We start from the raw sequence: 24,702 nt of genomic DNA, 5'->3' as shown, positions 1-24,702 counted from the left end.
GTCAGGGGCAGAATGATGTAGTTTGGCTATGTCCCCACCCAAATCTCAATTTGAATTTTATCTTCCAGAATTCCCATGTGTTGTGGGAGGGACCCAAGGGGAGGTAATAGAATCATGGGGGCCAGGCCGGGCACGGTGGCTCAAGCCTGTAATCCCAGCACTTTGGGAGGCCGAGACGGGCGGATCACGAGGTCAGGAGTTTGAGACCATCCTGGCTAACACGGTGAAACCCCGTCTCTACTGAAAAATACAAAAAAGCTAGCCAGGCGAGGTGGCTGGTGCCTGTAGTCCCAGCTACTCGGGAGGCTGAGGCAGGAGAATGGCGTAAACCCGGGAGGTGGAGCTTGCAGTGAGCTGAGATCCGGCCACTGCACTCCAGCCCGGGCGACAGAGCAAGACTCCGTCTCAAAAAAAAAAGAATCATGGGGGCCAATCTTTCCCACGCTATTCTTTTGATAGAGAATAAGTCTCACAAGATCTGATGGGTTTATCAGGGTTTCTGCTTTTGCTTCTCTCTCATCATTGATGCCACCATATAAGTGCCTTTTTTCTCCCGCCATGATTCTGAGCCCTTGCCAGCCATGTGGAACTATAAGTCCAATTAAACCTCTTTTTCTTTCCAGTCTCAGGTATGTTTTTATCAGCAGCATGAAAACAAATACAACATTTATCCCTAAGAAACTGCCATTTTTGGAGTGAGATCCAGCCTGCAGGGAGTTAAGTGGTGAATGAAGTATTTAGTGGGGGTGGGAAGAGAAGGAACCAATATACTCATAACTGGAATCCCTGAATAAGGAAATTAGATTAATAGGCTAGAACAAAGATATAATTCAAGAAAACTTTTCTGATATAAAAGAGGACTTAAAAATGCCATTGTTGTAGATAAAAACTAGAAGAAATGGACAATTTCATATGATTCAACCTAATATATACCTGTTTGCTGTTTTATTATGCTATACATATATTCATGTAGAGTTGTTAAAAAACAAACACAAGGCTGGGTGCAGTAGCTCATACCTGTAATCCCAGTGCTTTGGGAGGCCAAGGCTGGTGGATCACCTGAGGTCAGGAGTTCAGGACCAGCCTGGCCAACATGGGGAAACCCCATCTCTACTAAAAATACAAAAATTAGCCAGGCGTGGTGGCACGTGCCTGTAGTCCCAGCTACTTGGGAGTCTGAGGCAGTGGAATCACTCAAACCCGGGAGGCAGAGGTTGCAGTGAGCCGAAATCGTGCCACTGCACTCCAGCCTGGGTGACAGGGCGAGACTCCACCTCAAAATAAACAAAAAAAAAAACAAAAAAACATAAAATCATAAGTAAGTGATAAAGCCAGCACAGGAACTCAAGTCCACCAGCTTTGTTCTTTCCTCTACCAATACGGAGAAAAAAAATGGCAGAAAAGTAGATTTTTTTTTTTTAAGTAACAAAAATGATATTTTAAGAGATGGGGCTGGGAGTGGTGACTCATGCCTGTAATCCCAGCACTTTGGGAGGCTGAGGCAGGTGGCTGGCTTGAGCCCAGGAGTTCAAGACCAGCCTGGCCAACATGGTGAAACTCTCTCTCTACTAAAAATACAAAAATTAGGTGGGGGTGGGGGTGGTGCATGCCTATAATCCCAGCTACTTGGGAAGCTGAGGCATGAGAATCGCTTGAACCTGGGAGACGGAGGTTGCAGTGAGCTGAGATCAAGCCATCGCACTCCAGCCAGGACAATAGAGCAAGATTCTGTCTCAATAATAATAATAATAATAATAAAATAAATAAGAGATGGGATCAAGGTTCTGAGATACAGTCTTACCTCCCTTAGCAGAGGAGCAAACTGAGGCCTGCAACATGGTAACCACCATCTGTCAGTGGACAGTCCATAGACTTGCAGCCAGGTGTGCTGCTTCCTGGACCAGGGTCTTAACACCACGCAGGCAGGGCCAGGGCAGTTGTCGCCTGTCCTAGCTTCACTCACCCTCCTCTATAGCCCTATCCAGCACTAAGCCTGGTGCATTTCGGCAACTAAGTGACCGCTGATCTGCCACCTACTTCCCCCACCCTCTGCTACTGCCCCGGCCAACCCCCCGCCTCACTTGGAGGCTGTCGCAGCTCCTCTCTGCTCTCTCCTTCCCTGCTGCATTCTCTATCAGCTGCAGGAGAGCATCCCTCCAAGCATGACTACATCACTCCCCATGCAGAAAAGGGCCAGCCCAGTGGGCCTGAGGCTGCCTTCCTCAGACAGGCCTGCCTAGCCTCCACTGGCATCTGGGAATGTGGACTTCTGGAAAATTCCCACCATTCCCTGATAAGAGCAGCTCACTGTGCCTAGACTGCTTGTGGAAACAGCATGGTTTATGCTGAACTCCTACTTTCCTTTGGAGAGTCTGGAACTTTTCTAAGTGCCAGGTAGAGGGTGCCTCTGTGCCCAGCTCCAGTGAAAACTCTGGGCATTGGGTCTCTAAGGAACTGCTCTGCTCGCAAACACTTCACACATCTTGTCACAGCTCCCTGCTGGAGGAATTGTGACCCCTAGGACCTCTGCCTCCAACCCAGGAGAGGGCTCTGGAAGCTTGCGCCAGGTTTCTTCTGAACTTCACCCCACGTGCCTTTTCCCTTTACTGATTTTAATTTCAATCCTTTCATGGCAATTAATCTGCACCAGGAGCGCATCTGCATGCGAGTCCCACAGGTCCTCCTAGTAAGTCACTGATGCTGGGCACAGGGTCTCCGGGACCCTGACACACTCCCTTATTTAAAACTTTTGGCTGGGTGCAGTCACTCACACCTGTAATCCTTGCACTTTGGGAGGCAGAGGAGGGAGGATCCCTGAGTTCAGGAGTTCAAGACCAGCCTGGACAACAGAGTGAGACCCCCGTCTCTACAAAAAAATCTAAAAGTTAACCAGGTGTGGTGGTGCTCACCTGCAGTCGCAGTTACTTGGGAGACTAAGAGAGGGGGATCGCTTGAGCCCAGAATGTCGAGGCTGCAGTAAGCCATGATCGTGTCACTGTACTCCAGCCTGGGTGATAGAGGGAGACCTTGTCTCTTTAAAAAAAAAAAAAAAAAAGAGGCACCAATGCCTTCCATAAGTTCACTCTTGTTTGCACACTGTAGCCTCTATCTGCCCAGCTGACTTCCCTCTCACCTCTCTCCCCACTCTGGCCATACTGTCTCCTTTGAGCCTTTCATACTTGGCTGGTTTCTCCAACCACAGGGCCTTTGCACACGTGACTTCTTTCGCGTAGAATGTGCAACCCCCTCTCACCCTGTCCTCTATCTTCTTCTTCGTCCCAGCTCTCAGGAGCTGGCCAGGCCTTCCCCATCACACTCTCATGTGGCCCAACTGTTCACAGCATGACCTCTGTGCCTGGCAGACCACAGGCTCCTGCTGAACATACCTCCTGGATGGTGGAAGCTGGAATGAAACCCCTGAGCAAAATCTCTTCTCTGTGGGGAGGCAAGAGGACTCCAAGCAGCAGGCTCAGCTGCCCCAGCACTTCTCCCCTCCAGCCCCGGGGGATCTGTGTTCTGAGGAAGGCCTATTTTTAAAATCAGGGAAGTCTTTAAATAAGTGTAGAAACTTTTCCTTCTCTAGGGTGGGGAGGAAGTCCCCTGAGGTTCATGAAAACCACCATCGTGACAGCTGATCAGCTCTGGCAGGAGGGCTGCTTACAGGCTGAGGGGTCTAGCTGGTGGCCCAGGTCCCCCTAAAGCCATGGTCCCCAACTCTCTCCTTTTTCTGTAGGGTTAGGAACCCTCCTGCCTTGATAGATGAGCCGCTCAGCCTGATGAGATGATGGCAGGGCTGCCTGCAGACTATATAGGACATATTTACAGGAGTGGGAACTGTAATCATTGCAACTATCCCTAGAATACCTGCTATTTAATATTTTCTGAGCTCTGTGCAAAGACCTTCATTAACATACCGTAACAAGCCCATGGGGTAGGGACTGCAATGTCTCTGTTTATGGATGAGGAGACTGAGAACAGAGAGGCCAGTGACTTGCCCCAGGTCACACAGCCAGTGAGAAGCAAGGCTAGGATTCCAACCCAGGCTGCCCAGCCCAGGGCCCCCTCCTCCTGCACGACCCCTCATGAACACTGCCCAGCCCTGCACCTTCCTCACAGCCGGCGAAGCCCCGTGCTGGGAAGGGAGTTTGGAGCGGTGTTTCTCAATAAGAAATCACGTTTCATACCCTGCCTGTCAGTACACACTGACTTGTGTACACACATTCTATAACTAGCCCTAAAGTTACTATGTGAGGAGATCTTATTTTCCATTTCGTTCTATTTACTTTTCTTTTCTTTTTTTTTTTTTTTTGGAGACAGGGTCTCACTCTGCCACCCAGGCTTGAGGGCAGTGGCATGATTAGGACTCACTGCAGCCTCAACTTCCCGGGCTGAAGAGATCCTCCCACCTCAGCCCCAGAAGTAGCTGAAACTACAGGCGTGCACCACCACGCCTGGCTAATTTTTTGTATTTTTAGTAGAGATGGGGTTTCTCCATGTTACCCAGGCTGGTCTCAAACTCCTGACCTCAAGTGATCCACCTGCCTCGGCCTCCCAAAGTGCTGGGATTACAGGTGTGAGCCAATTTCATTTCTTAAAAGGTCGATTGTAGCTCACTCAATGGATTTCAGGACCCGCCAATGGGTTGAGTTTAAAGACACAGTTCTAGGGGGACACACTCTGCCTATTTCCCTGGGAATGACTGAGAGGGGAGTCTGGTCCCAGCCTGTGACATCAGTCATGTCAACCAGGAGCAGGGACTGTGCAATTTGTTTTACAAAAGTGTAGAAAGAAAAAAGAAAAAGTTACCCAGGTAGAAATGTAGAGCTGCCACCCATGTGACTAGGTCGCCTGAGCCAATGTCTAGTGATGCTTTGGCCATGGAAACCACAGGACACACAGCTCAGCTATTTCTCTTTCCTCCTTCTGCAGAGGGAGGGGCTACCCAGGCGAGGCTGCATGTTGGAATCATCCGGCAGCTTTAAGGCACCCCAAAACCTGAGTCCTGGGCTCAGAGCTTCCAATTCAACCCATCTGGGTGTGGTCCGGGTACTGGGGTGGTCGATGTGCAGCCGAGGTGAGTAAGGAACCCCAGCTGCACCGGGGGTTTCTGCATGCCTCACACGAAATGAGCCCAGTAGTTGCAGGGATTTCTACACACACCTGGCTCTTAAGTTCCCCAGAGGTGGCTGCTGAGTGCAGTCACCTGTGCTGAGGAACAAGGTCAGCTGATGGCTGAAAAGCGGTTCATCCTTATGACAGAGCCAGCAGCTCCCATGTCTTAAATGCAGGCTGGAGCCAGGCACCCGGCTAAGTGCTTTCCACATGCAATCTTGTTTAACTCTCACCTCCACTCTGTGAGGTAGTGTGATCATTCCCATTTTACAGAAGAGGAAAACTGAGGCTCTGGGAGGTGGAAGCGGGCAGAGAGGGGCTCTGAGGAGGGCCGGTGAGCCTATCTCAGCAGAACTGCAAGCCAGGTCTGCACCATGGCTACAAAACCCCACCAGTCTCTCTCCCAACACAGCTGTTCTCCTCTCATAAACTAGGAGAGCTAACACTCAAAAAATTATAAAAGCAATCTCATTAAGACAACTTTTTTCCAAAACACAATTAATTCCATAAGGGCAGATCATGAAAAGGAACATGTTCTTCAAACCAGTAAGAGGCTTATTTGCCACAAGTGGTCCTGGCCCTTTCCCCAGCCCCCCAACAATGCCCTCCTGACAACGCCCTCCCAGGCTAGCCTCTGTGTGATGACAAACAGGCTCCAGGCTCCAGGCTGCAGGCCCTGGGAGTTCCCTAAGGTGTGTCCCTGGTCCTGCATTTCAATCTCTACTTCCCTTGTTGTCCCTATGCCCTGGTATGGGCTTCTGACAAGGCCCTCACCCCACCAACTCGTTCCTGCAACCCCCAGCCTCATTTGGAACCCCCAGACTCAAATGCATACCCCCAGTTTGACCTGCTACCTATTACCCCATGAACAGACCTTTAGCCTTGATCTATTTCTTTTAGTATTACTATTGTGAAAAGAGGAAAAGAAAGGGAAATAAATTTGTAACAATCCCAGCACACCAAACTTATGTGTCATCTACCTGTCTACCTCATTCTCTCCCACCTGTCTATATCTTTTACAATTATAATCAAAGACAGTGGGCCAGGTGCGGTGGCTCATGCCTATAATTCTAGCACTTCGGGAGGCTGAGGCAGGTGGATTACTTGAGGCCAGGAGTTTGAGACTAGCCTGGCCAACATGGAGAAACCCTATCTCTACCAAAAATACAAAAAAATTAGCTGGGGATGGTGGTGCATGCCTGTAATTCCAGTTACTAGGGTGGCTAAGGCCCAAGACCATTTGAACCCAGGGGGCAGAGGTTGCAGTGAGCCAAGATCATGCCACTGCACTCCAGCCTGGAAGACAGAACCAGGCCCTGTCTCAAAAAACAAAACAAAGACAGCAGACAATTTCCTATCTTATTTTTTTTTTTTACCATTTTTGCATCAGATTCACACCTGTTCGGAGACCAGGAAACTTACCAAGGAGTCAAATGGTCTCATTATTGCATTTTGCATGTTTTTGAACCATTTTGGATGGTTTTTAATCCAATCCTAAGACCACGTTTTCTCACATTTTAACATCTCTGAAATCCAGCTGGGCCTGACAATTGACCGGTTTCAGGCTTGTTATTTTTAATCACAGTAAATGGCAGCACATGCTTGTTTCGCTTTTTTTCTTCATAGCACATAAAATAAGGTGCATCTACCGTGTTGTCTCATGTGCTAAGAAACATGGTGCCATAAATTGTACTTTTTATTTTTTATGGGTTCTTTTCCCATAAGTGAGATGACCAGGCTTGAATGTGGGAATTTTCAAGATTCTTGATATACATGGTCAAATTTTGTGTCTAGAACAGTGGCATGGGTTAACCCAGTTCCCCGTACTACGTATGAGTGAGCTGGTTTCATCACAGTCTAATCGGCATTAAGCATTTCTAAATGTTCTTTTTGGTTTGCCTAATTTAATAGGGAACTACAAATGAAGGAAAAGCATGAACAGTTCCCACTTAACCTTTCTTGCATGCTGACTCTCTTATGGATACCTGGAGCTCCTGAGGCTCCTAACTCTTACAGTTACCGGGGTCATCAATTTGATGAAACACACAATCACCATCATCACCATCCTGTGGTCATTCTGACCCTCACATTTGCTTCTCAGACTCTGCCCCACTCACCCCTGCTGCTGCCCTGAGCTTCCTGCTCTGCCATTGCCAGCTTGGCCTGGCCAGGCCCCCAGAACCTCAAGATGAACAGCTGATGGGAAAGTCAACACTTCCTTTCTACCTCGCCCCCAATCTTCACAACCAATGCCCCCCAAATCCAACAAACTTGTGCCTCAGATATCAAAAACAGTCTATTTCCTACTCGAGATGGCCACAAGATATAGGAGGAAAGCATTTCCTCTGGAGTCAGGCCAGGTTGAAATCCCAATTTGTTTTTTTTGGAGACGGAGTTTTGCTCGTCACCCAGGATGGAGTGCAATGGCGCGATCTTGGCTCACTGGAGCCTCCGCCTCCCAGGTTCAAGCGATTCTCCTGCCTCAGCCTCCTAAAGCAGCTGGGATTAGAGGTGTGCGTCATGATGCCTGGCTAATTTTTGTATTATCAGTAGAGATGGGGTTTCACCATGTTGGCCAGGCTGGTCTCAAATTCCTGACCTCAGGTGATCCACCTGCCTTGGCCTCCCAAAGTGCTGGAATTACAGGCATGAGCCACCGTGCCTCTGCCTCCTAAGCTTAAGCGAATCTCCTGCCTCAGCCTCTCCAGTAGCTGGGATTACAGGTGCATGCCACCACGGCTGGCTAATTTTCGTATTTTTGTAGAGATGGGGTTTTGTCATGTTGACCAGGCTCGTCTTGAACTTCTGACCTCAAGTGATTTGCCCACCTTGGCCTCCCACAGTGCTGGGATTACAGACATGAGCCACCACGCCTGGTGTGAAATCCCATTTCTGCCACTTTCTAGCTGTGTGATCTTGGAGAAGTGACTTTACTTCTCTGTGCCCAAGCCCTGTTATGGGCTCAGTACTTGCCTAACATTCTGAGACAATTGTATTATCAAATCTTCCTGACAATCCTTCAAGGACAGGGGTGGTAAATAATCTTTTCACTATTTTCCAGATAAGGAAACTGAGGCTCAGGGAATTGAAGGGCACAGTTATTTTGTGCCTAAGGACACACAGTTATTAACATGCACAGTTCGAGACCAGCCTGACCCACATGGAGAAACCCCATCTCTACTAAAAATACAAAGTTAGCCAGGTGTGGTGGCGCATGCCTGTAATCCCAGCAACTCGGGAGGCTGAGGCAGGAGAATCACTTGAACCTGGGGGACAGAGGTTGTGGTGAGCTGAGATCGCACCATTGCACTCCAGCCTGGGCAACAAGAGTGAAACTCCATCTCAACAAAAAACAAACAAACAAACAAAAAAAAACGCACATAGTTATTAACATGCAGGACTGGGATTCAAAGAGTCTAATGTGGAATATCAGGCTACTTGGAGGTTTTGTGAAGTCCTTTTATAGCTTCTCATCATTGTGATTTTAAATATTTCAGTATAGTGGAAACATCTAAACAGGTGGTTCTCCCTCTCCTGTTTGAAACACCAAACAGAATTATCCTCTCAAGGTTAGGATATCCTCTAATGCTGCAAGACCACAGAATTCATTTACCTTTTCGTCCTGGGTGGCCATGTCCCTGTTGCCTCTGGATCTGAAAAATAAGAAGACATTTGTCCAGATCTATCATCCTGCTGCCATCTACCTTGGTATTTGCTCTGCAATTCTTTCCGACAAATTAGTTTTAAGTTAGTTTAGTTTTAACTGTGCCTGAAATTAGTGTAAAGTACAAAGTGTATGTAGGAGGGTATACACCCTGGATATAGAGCCAAATGAGCTGAAACAGGGACTTTGAGTCCTGTGTACAAACACTTATTTGTACACAAAAGTTCATAGCTTTTCACAGCATTATTCTTAAAAGCCAAAAGGTAGAAACAACGCACTTGTCCATCAACGGATGAATGGACCAACAAAATGGGTCTATCCACACAATGGAACTTTATTCAGCCATACAAAGAAATGAAGGGGGCCAGGTGTGGTGGCTCACACCTGTAATCCCAGCACTTTGGGAGGCCGAGGTGGGTGGATCACCTGAGGTCAGGAGTTTGAGACCAGCCTGGCCAACATGGTGAAACCCCATCTGTACTAAAAATACAAAAATTAGCTGGGCATGGTGGTGGGGACCTGTAATCCCAGCTACTTGGGAGGCTGAGGCAGGAGAATCACTTGAACCCAGGAGGTAGAGGTTGCAGTGAGCTGAGAGGGTGCCACTGCACTCCAGCCTGGGTGACAGAACAAGACTCCATCTAAAAAAAAAAAAAAAAAGGCCGGGCACGGTGGCTCAAGCCTGTAATCCCAGCACTCTGGGAGGCCGAGACGGGCGGATCACAAGGTCAGGAGATCGAGACCATCCTGGCGAACACAGTGAAACCCCGTCTCTACTAAAAATACAAAAAACTAGCCGGGCGAGGTGGCGGGCGCCTGTAGTCCCAGCTACTTGGGAGGCTGAGGCAGGAGAATGGCGGGAACCTGGGAGGCGGAGCTTGCAGTGAGCTGAGATCCGGCCACTGCACTCCAGCCTGGGCGACAGAGCAAGACTCCGCCTCAAAAAAAAAAAAAAAAGAGCCAGAGAGAGTACTGATACATATTACAATGTAGATGAAACTCAAAGATACCATGCTAAGTGAAAAAAGCCAGACATAAAATGTCACATATTGTATGATTCCATTGATATGAAATGTCCAGAACAGGATATGAAATGTCCAGAACAAGCAGATTGGTGGTTGCCAGGGGCTGGAAGAAGGGAAGAATGGGGAGTGACTGCTTAATGGCTTAGGGGGCTCCCTTGTGGGGTGACAGAAATATTCTGTGCAGCTAACAAGGTATTTTTAAAAAAGAAAAATGATTTAATTTTAATACAAAGAAAAACAATGAAAATATTCTGATAGAGGGTGAAGGCTGCACACTGTGAAACGTACTAAATGCCACTGAATTATTCACTTCAAAACGGTTAACTTTACATCATGTGAATTTCACTCCAATTAAAAAAAGACAGACATTACAGTGTTGGGGTTGCTCTGAAAAGCAGTAAACCTTCTGAACATCCACCACCAGCTACATCAGTGAATGCACCTCTGAGCAGCAGGAGCTGCTAGTGCTGTTTGAGTATTCACATAAGGACGTGGAAAGACGCCAGCCACAGAGCAAGCAGAGGAGTCACATTATGGCAGAGTCTACAGGATGACCCCATCTAAGTCAAAAGAAATACAGATTTTTTTTTTGGTCTGTAAGGATCACTCTTCGCAGTGGTTATTTTTGGAAGAAAAGGGAGTGATCTGGGTGTGGGGCTTTTCTCTGCTTCTGGGAGGCGTGAACTTTTACAATGAGTAGGTGTTACTTTAAAACATTATTTTTAACATAGGTGATCTATGCATGTAGTGAAAAATTTAAATTATACAAAAAGATATTCTATGACGAGTCAATCTCCCCTCTACCCATTCTCCTTTCCAGAAGCGGTCGCTCTGACCGGTTTCCTATGTCGCCTTCTGGGGTATTCTATGCCCTCATAAGCACATGAGTATACACTCTCCCCCAACCTTCTATTTTTTTTTTCGTAAACAAATGTGAACCCACATACTGCTCTGAACCTTATTTCCCTTTAGGGTGTGGTAGGCAAAATAATGCTCCCCCTCAAAGATGCACATGCCCTAATCCCTGAACTTGTATATTACTTTACATAGCAAAAAGGATTTTGCAGATATGATTAAGTTGCAGCTCTCAAGATGGCAGGAATGATTCTGGATTATCCTAGTGGACCCAATGTCATCAGAGGGGTCTTTGATAAGTGGAGGCAGGAGAAAGAAGAGATTGTGAGGACAGAAGCAGAGGCTAGAGTCAGAAAGATCTGAAGATTCGATGCTTTAAAAGATGGAGGATGGGGCCTCAATCCAAGGCATGTGGGCCCTTCTAGAAGTTGGGAAGGCAAGCAGATTCTCTCCCAGAGCCTGCAGCAGCAACACAGCCTTGCCCATACCTTACTTGAGCCCACTGAGACGGATTGCGGACTTTTGACCTCCAGAACTGTAGCATAATAAATGTGTTATCTTAAGCTACCAAGCTTGTGGCCATTTGTTACAGCAGCCACAGAAGACTAACACAGTATCTCGGAGGTGGTTCTATGCCAGTGCATCCTGCATGAAGTGCACGCCTTGTCATGGCTGCACAGGAGTCCCCTGCAGGAATGTGTTTAATCTCACTAGTGATGGACACCTACGGTTGTTTCCAATCTCCTCCCACCTCAGTGCTTCAACGAATAACCCTGCAAGGTATGATCTCGGCTCACTGCAACCTCTGTCTCCCAGGTTCAAGCGAATCTCCTGCTTCAGTCTCCTGAGTAGCTGGGATTATAGGTGCCCACCACCATGCTCAGCTAAATTTTGTTTTGTATTTTTAGTAGAGACAGGGTTTTGCCATTGTTAGCCAGGCTGGTCTTGAATTCCTGACCTCAAGCAATCCGTTGCCTCAGCCTCCTAAAGTCCTGGAATTACAGGCATTAGCAACCATGCCTGGCCTAATTCTAAAAAATTATTTTGAAATAAACTTTCAAGAAAACTTTAAAAAGGTTCTTTCTCTACCCACAGTTACATGCTGAGGGTGCAAGGGACTCTTAGAGTTTCTTGCTGGTTGACTGGCAGGGCAGCTTCTGGACCTAGCAGAGCTCAGCTTTGTATGTCCCTATACCAGCCCCCTGGGATCCTCAACCTGCTCTCACGAGAGGGGCTCAAGTGGAACCATCACCACAAGAGGAGGTGAAGGGAAGAATTAAGGTACCCTGGAGATTTCCTTCCTTTGCAAGACAGGAACTAGAACTAGCACACATGCAGAGAAACACTCAGCTCCAGCAATTCAAGCAACAGAAAATGTAAAACTACCATGGCCTTCTCCATTAAACTAGCCAAAACAAATAAAAAGGGTAAAACCCAATGCTTGCAGAGCTGCAGGGAAACGTGCACGCATTCCTGGAGATGATTTTTCTAAATAGGTACCTGGTCACAAGAGGTAAGTGCCTTCAAAATGATCCCACCCTTGACTTGCACGCCTCAGTTAGGAAACTGTATCTCCAAGAAGTCATTTGATAGCCAAAAACATGCACAATATGGACAATGATATTTATAGCTAAGTTGAATAGCACGGTTAAAACCTGGAAGTGGCTGGCCCTCAACCCTCAAACCCTACTTAGGGAAAAGCTGAGGAAGGCAGTGGGCTCTCGGGAGGAATGATAATTCTGAGGTCTATGTAGAAACAGGAGAAAAAAATGCTGTCAAGCAATGAGAAGAAAAATAGGCTGATGGCTGACACGTTGCCTGCAACTGTACAAAAGTATCTGTGTCTTTCCTAGGTGCCAGGCACTGATTTCCCAGGTTCTGGGAAATCCAAGGTGAAGAGGCAAGGGCAAGGGCAAGGGCAAGGTCAGGATCCTGGTAGACTGACATGTTACCTGGGAGACAAACAAGGAAGCAAGGAAATATACAAGACAGACCACATCCCCAGCTAAGCACTGGAAAGCCAACCAGCCAGAGTAAGGGGCCAGGGAGCAGGCGGGGTCTCCTTAGGTGGGGTGGTCGGGGACAATGTGACATTTATGGTGTCCCCTGAATTACAAGGGAGTATGTCACAGATTGCAGAGAAGAGCATTCCCGAGAAAAGGAAGAGCATGTGTGCTATGCACAGCCCCTGAGAGAGTGGAGAACTTAGGAGGAGGAGGCTGGGGACAGCAGTGTACAGGACAGTGGCTGGAGAGAAGAATCGAGAATAATCACATAGAGCCTTATCATGGAGAGGGCTTGGCAGGCGATGCTAGGGATTTGGATAGGAGTGAGGGGTCAAGCGTGATGAGGAGGCAAGAGATGCTGGCAGCCTGGACTCAGGGTGGAAGTAGGGGATGGAGGAGTGGCCAGATTCAGGATACACTTTGGGTTAGAACTTGTTGCTGGCCTAGACAGTGGGGAAGGGAGGAGGAGGAGGGTGGGGCATGACAGCTCCCAGGGCCCAAGCCCCAGTGACTAGCAAAGGATCAAGTTTGGGGACAAGAACACTCTGGCTTCCTCCTTCTTGCTAAACCAGTGGCAGGGAGGGCTGGGGGCCACGGAGCAGCTCTGGACCTTGTGCAAACCTCAGCCCAGAGATTTTCAAAACCCTGCCCTTATCAGCCTTTCTCTCTGGGGAGTCAGAGCCAAAGAAGTTGCCGCCCCCTCGCCTTGGTCTTACTCAAGCAGCTCCTAGTTGCTGGTGGGGCTGTCCGGAAATCCTGCGGATCTCAGATAGCCCTGAACAACCTGAAGTTAAAGGTGCCCAGGACAGAGAAGTACCCTCAGAGGGGCGCGAAGGAGGGTGGAGCAGGCACTGGAACCATGAACTTTTGGTAGTAACCTGGTGCCAGGGGGCTAAGCCTGTACACCAAGCATCTTATGTCATCTTCTCGGCAATCCTGAGAGGTAGGTTCATGCTTAACCTCATGGCACAGATGCGGAAACTGAGGCACAGACAGGCCAAGTCACGTAGCTGAGCCTGCAAGATCCCCCACACCTAGCACTGGTGAGAGTGGTGGGGGCAATGTTCCTGGAGGGAGTTGCAGTGAGGAACCGCTCTCCCCTCTCTGTCTTGGTGTCTCCCCTGGCCCCAACCACGCTCGTTCCTCAGCATCTGTCTCCAACAGGTCGGTGTTTTTAAACTGTTTCCAGGGAAGGGTTTGCTGCCCCGGGGCTCCTCCTTCAGGGATGGCTGGGTCTGCTCACTGCAGCCTTCTCCCGGGACACCCAGCACTGCCTCTGCCCCTACTTCTCTCCCACAATCTCCCAGGAGGGCAGCGGGGCAGGGACGATGCATCCGAGGACTTAGGGGACACAGACCTGGTTGTGAGTTCTGGCTCTGCCTCCTTTGGTTGTGTGACCCAAGGCAAGGGGCTTGGCCTCTCTGCGTCTTGGTTTCTTCACCTGTTAAGAGACGACGATGGTCACCTGCGGCTGCTGCGCGGAGTGTGAAGAACTGAAGGCACCTGGCCCAGGGCGGCGCGCACCACCAACTTTCCGGGATCGGGGGGGTCACTGGGGCCGGCGTCTCCCGCGCCCCCCTCCCCTGGACTCCAGTCCCCGCCGAGAGGAAGCACTGCCCGGCTGCGCCGCCCGCGTTGGGACACGCCAGAGCCGAGGGCAACCGAGGGCTGGGGTCCTGCTGGGGCTCAGCGGCGAGGCCTGGACAGCGGGGATGCGAGGGCGTCCCCTCTTCTCAGAGGAATCGGGCACTGGGGGTCTTGGAGAAAGGGCTGCACGCCAAGCGGGGTACGCCCCCCGCCGGGCCCGAGCACTTACCCGGCGCCCTACCCGCCCGCGGTCACCGCGCGACTGGGAGCCTCGGAGCAGGTCCGGCCCGCCCCGCCCCGTACCAGGCCCCGCCCACGCCCGGGCCGCCCCCGCCCCCGTCCCCGCCCCCACTGCCCGCAGCCCCCCAACCGTCGGCGGGCGTCTAGGCCTCTCCCCGGGTCTCAGCCCCCTTGTCCCTGCCTGTGGTCAGTCCACCCGTTCGTCCCTATCTCCCTCACCCCGACTGCCTCCCGCCCCGCAGGCTGGGCCTGTCCTGGGCCTTCCGCAGTTACAAAGGTCCCGCCCGTGGGAGCGAATCGCGGATCAAGAGAATCCTGCCCTGGACCAGCCTAAGGGAAGGGTGGGCGGAGGGAACCACTTCCTTCCTCCTCAGGCTGGAGCGGGGCGAATTCATCCGGCCAACCCCTCTCGAGAAGCTTCTGCTCCATTCCACCGTCTCCGGGCCATACCTGCCTCTGGGTGTCCTGATTCCTTGGGCTCGTCCCCTGCACAGTTTCTGCATGCAGGTGTGGAGGGTGGGCAGCATGCTCTAAGGAGTGAGCAACCTCGCAGCCCTCAGGATTTCTCTTGGTCGGGGGCGCTGAGGCTGCTCATGGGATGGTACTGGCAAGAGCGAACCTTCCCGCGAGCAGCCCCTGCCTGTCCTGGGCTGCCTTGCTCCTGGCCAACTCTGGCGCAGGCCCAGCTCTGAAGTCCCTCCCCTGTGGGCCCTCCCAGTACCCTGTTCACACAGTGGAATCAGTTCTGTTAGCTTGTCTTTCCCCAGAGACCATTTGTCCCAAACATCCTGCAGAGCCGTCTTCTGCACACCTCTCCCTTCCGGTTGGGTCGGGGCTGTGGGGAGAGGCTCACCTCCTTGGGGTTGTGTTAGTTTCCTCATGCCGCTGTAACAGATCACCACAAACCTAGTGGCTTAACACAAAAGTGTTATCTTACAGCCCTGGAGGCCAGAAGTCTCAGATGGGTCCTACAGGGCCAGAATCAAGGTGTGGATGGGGCTGTGCCTTCTGGAGGCGCCAAGATAGTGTGTTCCTTGCCTTTCAGGGCTGGAGAGGTGCCTGTGATCCTTGGCTACCTCAATCCACCTCTGCCTCCACAGTCACAGCGCCTTCTCCCTTCTAAGGAGCCTGTGATTATATGGGATCCACCTGGATAATCCAGGCTAATCTCTCCAGCTCAGGATCCTTCGTGTAGTCACATGTGCAAATTCCCCTTTGTCACTTAAGGCAACATACAGGTTTTGGGGGGTTAGGATGTGGATATCTTGGTAGGAGGGTGCATTCTTCTGCCTCCCATAGGGGTATTGTTTCCACGGCTTCAACTGACTCGGCTTTCCTCAATTCTGCTGGGCTTTCTTTTCTATTTTTTTGAGATGGAGTCTCACTGTGTCACCCAGCCTGGAGTGCAGTGATGGGATCTTGGCTCACTGCAACCTCCGCCTCCCGGGTTCAAGCAGTTCTCCTGCCTCAAGCCTCCCCAGTAGCTGTGATTACAGGCCAGCATCACCATGCCCGACTAATTTTTGTATTTTTAGTAGAGATGGGGTTTCACTATGTGGGTCAGACTGGTCTCGAATTCCTGACCTCAAGTGATCTGCCTGCCTTGGCCTCCCAAGGTGCTGGGATTGCAGGCATGAGCCACTGCACCTGGCAACATTCTCACTCTGTGGCCCAGGCTGGAGTGCAATGGCACGATCTTGGTTCACTGCAACCTCTGCCTCCTGAGTTCAAGCAATTCTCCTGCCTCAGCCTCCTGAGTAGCTGGGATTACAGGTGCCCACCACCATGCCTGGCTAATTTTTGTATTTTTAGTAGAGACGGGGTTTCTCCATGTTGGTCAGTCTGGTCTTGAACTTCTGACCTCAAGTGATCTGCCTGCCTCGGCCTCCCAAAATGCTGGCATTACAGGCATGAGACACCATGCCTGGCCTGCAGCAGGCTTTCTTAAAAATATTTTGGTCGGATCTCCTGACTTCTCAGTCATGTATGATTACGACAGTCCTATGCTAGTTCCTAAGACATAGTCTGGTCCATTTTCAACTTCAACTTCCTTATATTTTATTAATAATTCTCCTCCTCCTCCAGGGCCAGCTAGACAGACTAGAGAGGATGTGGGAACTGCTCCCGACAGCCCCTCCTCTGCGTTCACTCCCCTCTGGTTGAGGAAGGGAAAAGGGAACAAAGTACCTTGTCCCCTAGTTGCACACCTGGAAGTTGCAGTCCTCTGTCTTTACATCTGGTCTTGCCTGTAGTTAGACCCTTAGTGTAGACAGGTGGTGACCTCAGCAGGCCCTGCTAAGGCAAGGCAAGGCTCAAACCCTGGCCTGGCTCAATCCTCTGGCTGCCTTCCCCCATCCCTTCCCCTAGAGAGGCATCTCTCAGTCTTCTCCCCGGGTACTTGCCTCTGCTCCGCATTGCAGTGGCCCTGAGAAAGTCTGCAGCTCCCAACCTTACTGATGGCCTGGAACCTGGGGCCACCAGCAGGGACCTATGTCCATACTTTTTGGGAACCAAGATCCCAAAGGAGCACTTCAGCAAGTCTGGAGAATTTGGTGATGTTCTCAGCATTGTCGTGTTCACTGAAATCCTGCTACTGCTCAGACATTTCAGTGGACAGGAAAAGATCTCAAATGTGTTACATTGTTATCCCCAGGCACAGGATTTGACCTGTAGTAGGTACTTTACATTCCTATTGCATAAATTAATGAGTATTGAGCATAATAAGATTGGGGTGCCCTCCATCATTGCTACTATTCAACATTTCATTAATGATCTCAGTCAATGCAATAAGACAAGAAAAAAGAAATACAAAGATTGAAAAGAGAAAGACTATAATTTGCAATCGATGTGATTGTCTACCTAGAAAATCCAAAAGACCTAACAGACTAACACATGACCACCTACCGTGTGGTAGGCCCTTTCAAGCTACCAAGTGTAAGGTGAAGGAACAGCCTTTGTTCTTACTGAGCTCCCATTTTAGTTGGGAAAGTGGGGCCAACAATACTTAGGGCAGAAGGCCGGGCACGGTGGCTCACACCTGTAGTCTGAGCACTTTGGGAAGCTAAGGTGGGAGGATTGCTTGAGCCCAGGAGTTCAAGATGAGCCCTGGTGACAGAACAAGACCCCATTTCTACAAAAAAAAAATATTTTAAAAAATTAGCTGGGCATGGTGGTGTGCCACTGTAGTCCCAGCTACTCAAGAGGCTGAGGTGGGAGAATCCCTTGAGCCCAGGAGTTTGAGGCTGCAGTGAGCTACGGTTGCACCACAGCACTCCAGCCTTGGTGACAGAGCAAGAGAGCGAGAGCAAGACTCTATCTCTAAAAGAAAAAAAAAAAAAAAAAAAAAAAACTTAGGGAAGAATAACCCGAGGTCCACAAAAAGAATCCAGGAGGTCTATGAACTTGGGTGGGAAAAAAATTGGTTTTATTTTCATTAACCTCTAACTGAAATGTATTATTACTTTGTTTGTTTAGAGACAGGGTCTCACTTTGTTGCTCAGGCTGGAATGCAGTGGCTCGAGCACAACTCACTGCAGCCTCAAACTCCCAGGCTCAAGTGATACCCCTGCCTTAGGCTCCCAAGTAGCTGGGACTACAGGCACATGCTACTGTACCTAGCTAATTTATTATTTATTTATTTTTATTTTTTGTAGAGATGGGATCTTGCTTTGTTTCCCAGGCTGTTCTCAAATTCAAGCAATCCTCCCGCCTCAGCATCCCCCAATTTTTTTTTTTAATTGGGATAATAGATGTGAGCCACTGGCCTTCAACTGAAATTTAATATTTCCTTCAATTATGAATGTATGTAACAAATTACAGTTGCATTAAAAATATCACTAACTGGCTGGGCGTGGTGGCTCATGCCTGTAATCCCAGCACTTTGGGAGGCCGAGGTGGGTGGATCACCTGAGGTCAGGAGTTTTGAGAGCAGCCTGGCCAACATGGTGAAACCCCGTCTCTACTAAAAAAATACAAAATTAACTGGGTATGGTGGTGCGTGCCTGTAATCCCAGCTACTTGGGAGGCTGAGGCAGGAGAATAGCTTGAACTTAGGAGGTGGAGGTTGCAGTGAACTGAGATCACGCCACTGCACTCCAGCCTGGGCAACAAGAGCAAAACTCCATCTCAAAACAACAACAACAACAAAAAAAAAAAAACCCCAACTTTGTCATCAGTCGAAATCACAGATGTTTTTAAACCACAGTATAGTTATTGCAGATATCTCAAAATATAACTTATATGTATCATTACTTCAATATTATAGTAGTTACTGAGCCGGCTGTTCTTACAGTTTAATGTGTACTATAGGAACCTCATCTATTTATTACAAGTAAAAAAAATTCAAAACTTCAATGCAAGATAGCTGGCGTCATTTGTAATACAATGCATTCGTTCTGTTTTATGCATTGAAAAACATGACTCTCAGAAGAGGTCCAGAAGCTTCCCCAGATGTCAAAGGCCCCAGATTACAAAAAGATTAGGAACTGCGTTAGATGAAGGACTTGTTCTGGTTTGGTCAGAACTTACACATTTCTCTTACACAAGGCAGTCCTCTTACACAAGGCAGTCCCTGCCCCACCCCCAGTCCTCCGCATTTCTTAACAAGCGGTGAGCCCAGCTTGCTTGAGTTTTCTGGGTGTCCTGCCTTTTGATGTTCATGGAGCATGTACTTACTTATTTAGGGATGGGGTCTTGCTCTGTTGCCCAGGCTGGAGTGCAGTGTGGCAATTACTGTCCACTGCATCCTTGACCGCCTGGACTCAAAGTATCCTCCCATCTTAGCCTCCTGGGTACCTGGGAACACAGGCATGCATCACCATGCCTGGCTAATTTTTATTTTTTTGTGGAGACAGGGTCTTGCTATGTTGCCTAGGCTAGTCTCAAGCTCCTAGGCTCAAGGGGTCCTCCCGCCTCTATCTCTCAAAGTGCTGGGATTCTAGGCATGAGCCACCGCGCCCGGCCACATGGAGCATTTTGAGGAAGATCTGAGTACAGCCCTAGGGGACTGGGCCTTCCCTGGGCTCCAGGACAGCTGGGGCTGGGCCAGGGCAGTGGCCAGCTCTGGCTTTGCCCAGTGGGAAGAGAGAGGGCTGCCTCTGCTGGTTTTGGTTCCTCCAAGGCAGTTTTCAACGGCTGCAGTTGGCCACTTCGTTTCCTAGGGCAAAAGCCCTGTCCTGGCTCTGGTAGAATGTGAGAAAACGGACAGAGGGAGAGAAAAGTAGATGAGTTCTCAGTCAGGGACAGGGTGGGGGTTCTGTTGGGATTTCTCCGAGTGGCATCTGTTATTTAGGCCCAGAGGCGCCTTTCCCAGCAGATATGATTTATCTACAGCAGTGACGGCCACACGACGGGATCTGCACAAGGCCTGGGCAATGATGCCTGATGATGTAGCTATGGGAAAAGGGCATAGTCACCTCCGACTCTCTTCTCTGGCACTTGACTCAGCCTTCTGCCTCACAGTTCAGAGTCACACAGAGGAGTAGGAAGAACACAGGAGTTGCATCAAAGAGGCCTGTGTGTAAATCCTGCCTCCATTCTTTCCCTTGCCCACTGGGTGATCTATCATCAATTCAGCAAAGAGTTTCTGAGTGCCAACTATGTGCTAGGCAGAGAATACAGAGTGGAGTAAGACAGGCAGGTCCTGCCTGCCCTCATTAAACTTAGTCTCTGTAGGGAGGCACACAAATACTAAACGACAAATTAAAACGTAATAAGTATTGAAAAGGGGCTGGGTGCGGGGGCTCACGCCTGCAATCCCAGCACTTTGGGAGGATGAAGCAGGCAGATCACTTGAGGCCAGGAGTTCAAAACCAGCCTGGGCAACATAGTGAGACCCTATCTCTAAAATATGTGTGTGTATATATATATATTTCTATAATTATAATTGTATAATTACATATATTTTATTTTTGTGTGTGTATACACACACACACACACACACACACACACACACACACACACACACAAAACCTAGCCAGGTGTGGTGGTGCATGCCTGTAGTCCTAGCTACTCAGGAGGCTGAGGCCAGAGAATTGCTTGAGTCTGGGAGGTCAAGGCTGCAGTGAGATGTGATCACGCCACTGCACTCCAGCCTGGGTGACAGAGTGAGACCCTGTCTTGAAAAAAATTAAGTATTGCAAAGGAATGAGCTGGGGGTTGTGGTGGAGGTAACAAAAGGTGGAGACTGAGATGAGGATCCACTGAGGCAGGACGGCAGGGAAGGGGTCTCTGAGGAGGTGATATTTAAACGGACACTGAAAGCTGAAGGAGAATCAGCTATGAAGAGAGAGGGAAAACCTTTTCATAAGAGGGAACAGCATGTGCGAAGGGCCTGAGGTGGGAAGAGCGTGGCCTGATGAGGCCAAAAGGAGGCCAGGATTGTGGATACACAGAGGAGGGGGAAGAGAGTCATGAGAAGTAAGGCTGGCGAGGAGGCTGGAGGCCCACAGAAGGGGCTGGAGTCCATACAGAGCACAGGAAGCCATGGGAGTTCTAAGCAGGGGAGGGACCGTTTGATTTTTTTTTTTTTTTTTTTTTTTTTTGAGCTGGAGTTTCACTCCTGTAGCCCAGGCTGGAGTGCAATGGCACGATCTCGGCTCACTGCAACCTCTGCCTCCCAGGTTCAAGCAATTCTCCTGCCTCAGCCTCCTGAGTAGCTGGGATTACAAGCGCCTGCCACCACGCTCAGCTAATTTTTATATTTTTTTAGTTGAGATGAGGTTTTGCCATGTTGCCCAGGGCAGGTCTCAAACTCCTGATCTCAGGCGATCTACCCACCTCAGCCTCTCAAAGTGCTGGGATTATAGGCGTGAGCCACTGCACCCGGCTGGGACCATTTGATTTTTTTACAAAAAATGTGGTAAAATACACATAACGTAAATGTTATGTTAACCATGATCAAGTATACAGCTGGTGGCATTTAGTACATTCACAATGTTGTGCAACCTGCAGTACTATCTAGTTCCAGAACGTTTTCATTATCTCAGAAGGAAACACTGTCAAAGTCCCCATCCATGGTGCCATGCACCTGGAATCCCAATCACTTTGGAGGCTGAGGCAGGAGGATTGCTTGAGCTCAGAAGGTCGAGACCAGCCTGGGCAACATAGCAAGACCCCATCTTTAAGAAAAAAAAAAAATGGAAACCCTGTACCCATGAAGCAATTACTCCCATTCCCGTCTCCCTCCAGCCCTAAGAACCTGCTAGTCTACTTTCTATCTTTATGGATTTGCCTGCTTTAAGTGGAATATCATCATATATGGTCTTTTGCGTCTGGTGTCATTCATTTAGCACAATGTTTTCAAGCGTCATCCGTGTTGTAGCATGGTCCTTCATTCCTTTTATGGCCAAAGAATATTTCACTATATGGGTATACCACATGTTGCTTATCCTTCCATCCACTGATGTGGATTAAAAAAGATAACTCTGGTTGTTGGGTGGGGATTAGATTATAGGGAAGATAACAATTGAAGTGTAGAGAGATAAGGATGGCTTGGACAAGTCTGTTGGGAGTAGGGAAGGAAAAAGGGGCATGATTCCAGATCCATGTGGGAGACAGAATGGACAGGTGGGAACTGCGGGTGGCCTGGACATTGAGGGGAGAGGAAGGGCAGAGTAGCGGGGTGAACCATGGTGCCCTCTATCGAGCAGAGAAGTCTGCGAGGGGGCCAGGTGGAGGATGTCCCTGTTTTTGATAATGTTTCGTTTGAATTGTCAAAGTGGAGATGTCACCTGGGCAGTAGGATCTGAGTCAGGAATTTGGCAAAGAGACTTGGGCGTCATCAGTGCACAGCTGGTATTGACAACAAGGCCTGGGCTGGGATCCCCTTCCAGAGTGTTGACAAAGGGGTTCAGGATCAAGCTAGGGCCTGGGCAGGTGAGGAAGAGGCTGCAAAGGGAGACAGAAAGCAGCCAAAAGGTGGAAGGAAAAACCAAGGGCGTGTGGGATCCTGGAAACCAAGAGAAGAGCGTTTTGAGGAAGAGGAAGGAATGAGTGGTGTCAGATGGAAACTGATAGAGTGAACAGCGCAGAGAGGGAGGGAGTGGAGAGGAGATATGAAAGCACTTGAAGGGAGCGAGAAAGGGGAGGACAGCTGGAGGGGCCCACACTGGAGTTCCCCCAAGACTAGCACAGCGCCTGCAATGCAAGAACACCCATTGATTCAGTTCTTACTATATACCAGGCACCGTGCTAAGCATCTTTTTTTTTTTTTTTTTTTTTTGAGACGGAGTCTTGCTATGTCGCTCAGGCTGGAGTGCGGTGGCACGATCTCAGCTCACTGCAACCTCTGCCTCCTGGGTTCAAGTGATTCTCCTGCCTCAGCCCTGCCTAGTAGCTGGGATTACTGGTGCCCACCACCACACCTGGCTAATTTTTGTATTTTTAGTTCAGATGGGGTTTCACCATATTAGCTAGACTGGTCTCGAACTCCTGACCTCGTGATCTGCCCACCTTGGCCTCCCAAAGTGCTGGGATTACAGGCATGAGCCACCGTACCTGGCTGTTAAGCATCTTGTTTCCATTTCACAGCTAAGGCTGAGACTCAGAGAATTATTCACACGGCCACACAGCTGGTAAGAGGCAGAGCTAGAACATGAACCTGGCTCCTGATACAGGATTCTCAGTGGGCTCCTTCCCTGCCTGCAGAGAGAGTGGGTGCGGCTAGTGTTCATGGGCCAAGTTCTCCAGTCCTTTAGGATCTTTCTTGTCTGCTTTTTATTATTATTTTTTTGTTGAGACAGGGTCTCACTATGTTGCCCAGGCTGGTCTTGAACTCCTAGCTTCAAGTGATTCTCCTGCCTTGGCCTCCTAAAGTGTTGGGATTACAGGTGTGAGCCTCTATGCCCAACCTTTCCTGTCTGTTGAAGTGGGTGAGACTTAACATTGGGAATATGGAGGCAGAAGACACTGGAAATATGTTCTAACTCACTTTAGTGAGCAGAACCTCACACTCAAGGGTTTAGCAGCATCCCCTTGTTCCACCTGCTGGTTGCTGGTGGAAAGTGCTCTCCACAACTTGGTTCCACCCTCCAGGCCAACTAGAGGCTCCTACAGCCGCTGCAGCACTGGAGGAGAGCCGACCTGGGAGGACTCCCAGCCGTCTCCACCACAGGAGTCTACATTGAATTCCCCCGCACCCCTTGCAGTTACCTGTTGCAGCAGAGGTCACGTGATCATCAACTGCTCTGGCCAGGGGGACCCGAGCGCTATCTGCAGGACTTCCACGAGTTTCCTCCTCCTGCCTCTCCTTCCTCCGGACAAGGCCTGGTGCTTAGTCACTCCATCCACTGGCCCTGGGCAGCCCCTGCTTCCTTCCTTCCATTTTTGAGAGGAGAGGACCTGTTTACCCTTTGTTGGGTCAGGGTGTCTGGTGCTTACTGTCAAGAACAAACAGCCAGCCGGGAATGGTGGCTCACGCCTGTAATCCCAACACTTTGGGAGGCCAAGGCAGGCAGATCATTTGAGGCCAGGAGTTCGAGACCAACCTGGCCAACATGGCAAAACCCCATCTCTACTAAAAATACAAAAGTTAGCTGGGCGTGGTGGCGGGCATCTGTAATCCCAGCCAGTTGGGAGGCTGAGGCAGAAGAATCACATGAACCCGGGAGGCGGAGGTTGCAGTGGGCTGAGATTGCTCCACTGCACTCCAGCCTGAGCAACAGAGTGAGACTCCATCTCAAACCAAACAAACAAACAAACAAACAAAACACAGGCCCTGGCCAGACTTGACCTTTGCTGGGCTTTGCTGAGTCTTCAGCCCAGAGCACATTTCATGTTCTGGGCACTCTCGCTGGGTCCCTGATGGAACTGCTCATCCAGGCATCCCCCTCTTCCTGCCAAGGGGTTGGCCTGGGAAGGGGGTCAATGGGAGAGAGACAGAATCATGGTGAATGGCCACATGCACTCCTGTTGGGGTGGGCTCCTGCAGCAGAGAAGCTCCTAGGCCCCCTACTCAAGCCAGGGTTTCCAGGCCTCCGTCGTTCTGTGGGGGCCCCTCTGCCTTCGCCGTCACCTGTTTGCTCCAGTCAGCCTGAACTGATTTTGTCGTTTGCAGAATAGGAGCCCAGGCCAGGAGCTGAGGGAGAGACAGAGAAGATGAGGTCCTTGCTGGTAAGGGACACACTGGAAGTGCGGGAGGCAGAACCGAGAACAGCCAGATGGAATGTGAGGTTGAAGAGTGAAATGGCCAGTGATGATAATAACGGGGAGATAA

At 49.7% G+C, this 24,702-nt stretch overlaps 1 protein-coding gene across 4 annotated transcripts in view; it reads right to left on the bottom strand.

Annotated features, from left to right (window-relative positions):
- Positions 1-15,185, bottom strand: part of HVCN1 (hydrogen voltage gated channel 1) — a 40,860-nt gene extending 25,675 nt beyond the window's left edge. The window contains exons 1-3 of one of the 4 annotated variants that reach the window (XM_030939794.1): positions 14,940-15,185; positions 14,020-14,103; positions 8,726-8,765 (exon numbers count right to left, since the gene is read on the bottom strand). In XM_030939794.1, coding sequence (XP_030795654.1) covers positions 8,726-8,746 — 21 coding nt within the window. In that variant the 5' untranslated portion in view covers positions 8,747-8,765; positions 14,020-14,103; positions 14,940-15,185. Of the gene's footprint in view, positions 1-3,386; positions 3,475-8,725; positions 8,766-14,019; positions 14,104-14,478; positions 14,572-14,708; positions 14,729-14,939 lie in introns of those variants that run through there. The other 3 variants (XM_030939795.1, XM_030939793.1, XM_030939796.1) reach the window with 3 other exon arrangements.
- Positions 15,186-24,702: the final 9,517 nt, after the last annotated feature.

Source organism: Rhinopithecus roxellana, chromosome 10, assembly GCF_007565055.1.
Source record: "Rhinopithecus roxellana isolate Shanxi Qingling chromosome 10, ASM756505v1, whole genome shotgun sequence".
In the NCBI taxonomy this organism is placed as follows: domain Eukaryota; kingdom Metazoa; phylum Chordata; class Mammalia; order Primates; family Cercopithecidae; genus Rhinopithecus; species Rhinopithecus roxellana.
This window is presented reverse-complemented; position numbering and strand designations above follow the sequence as displayed.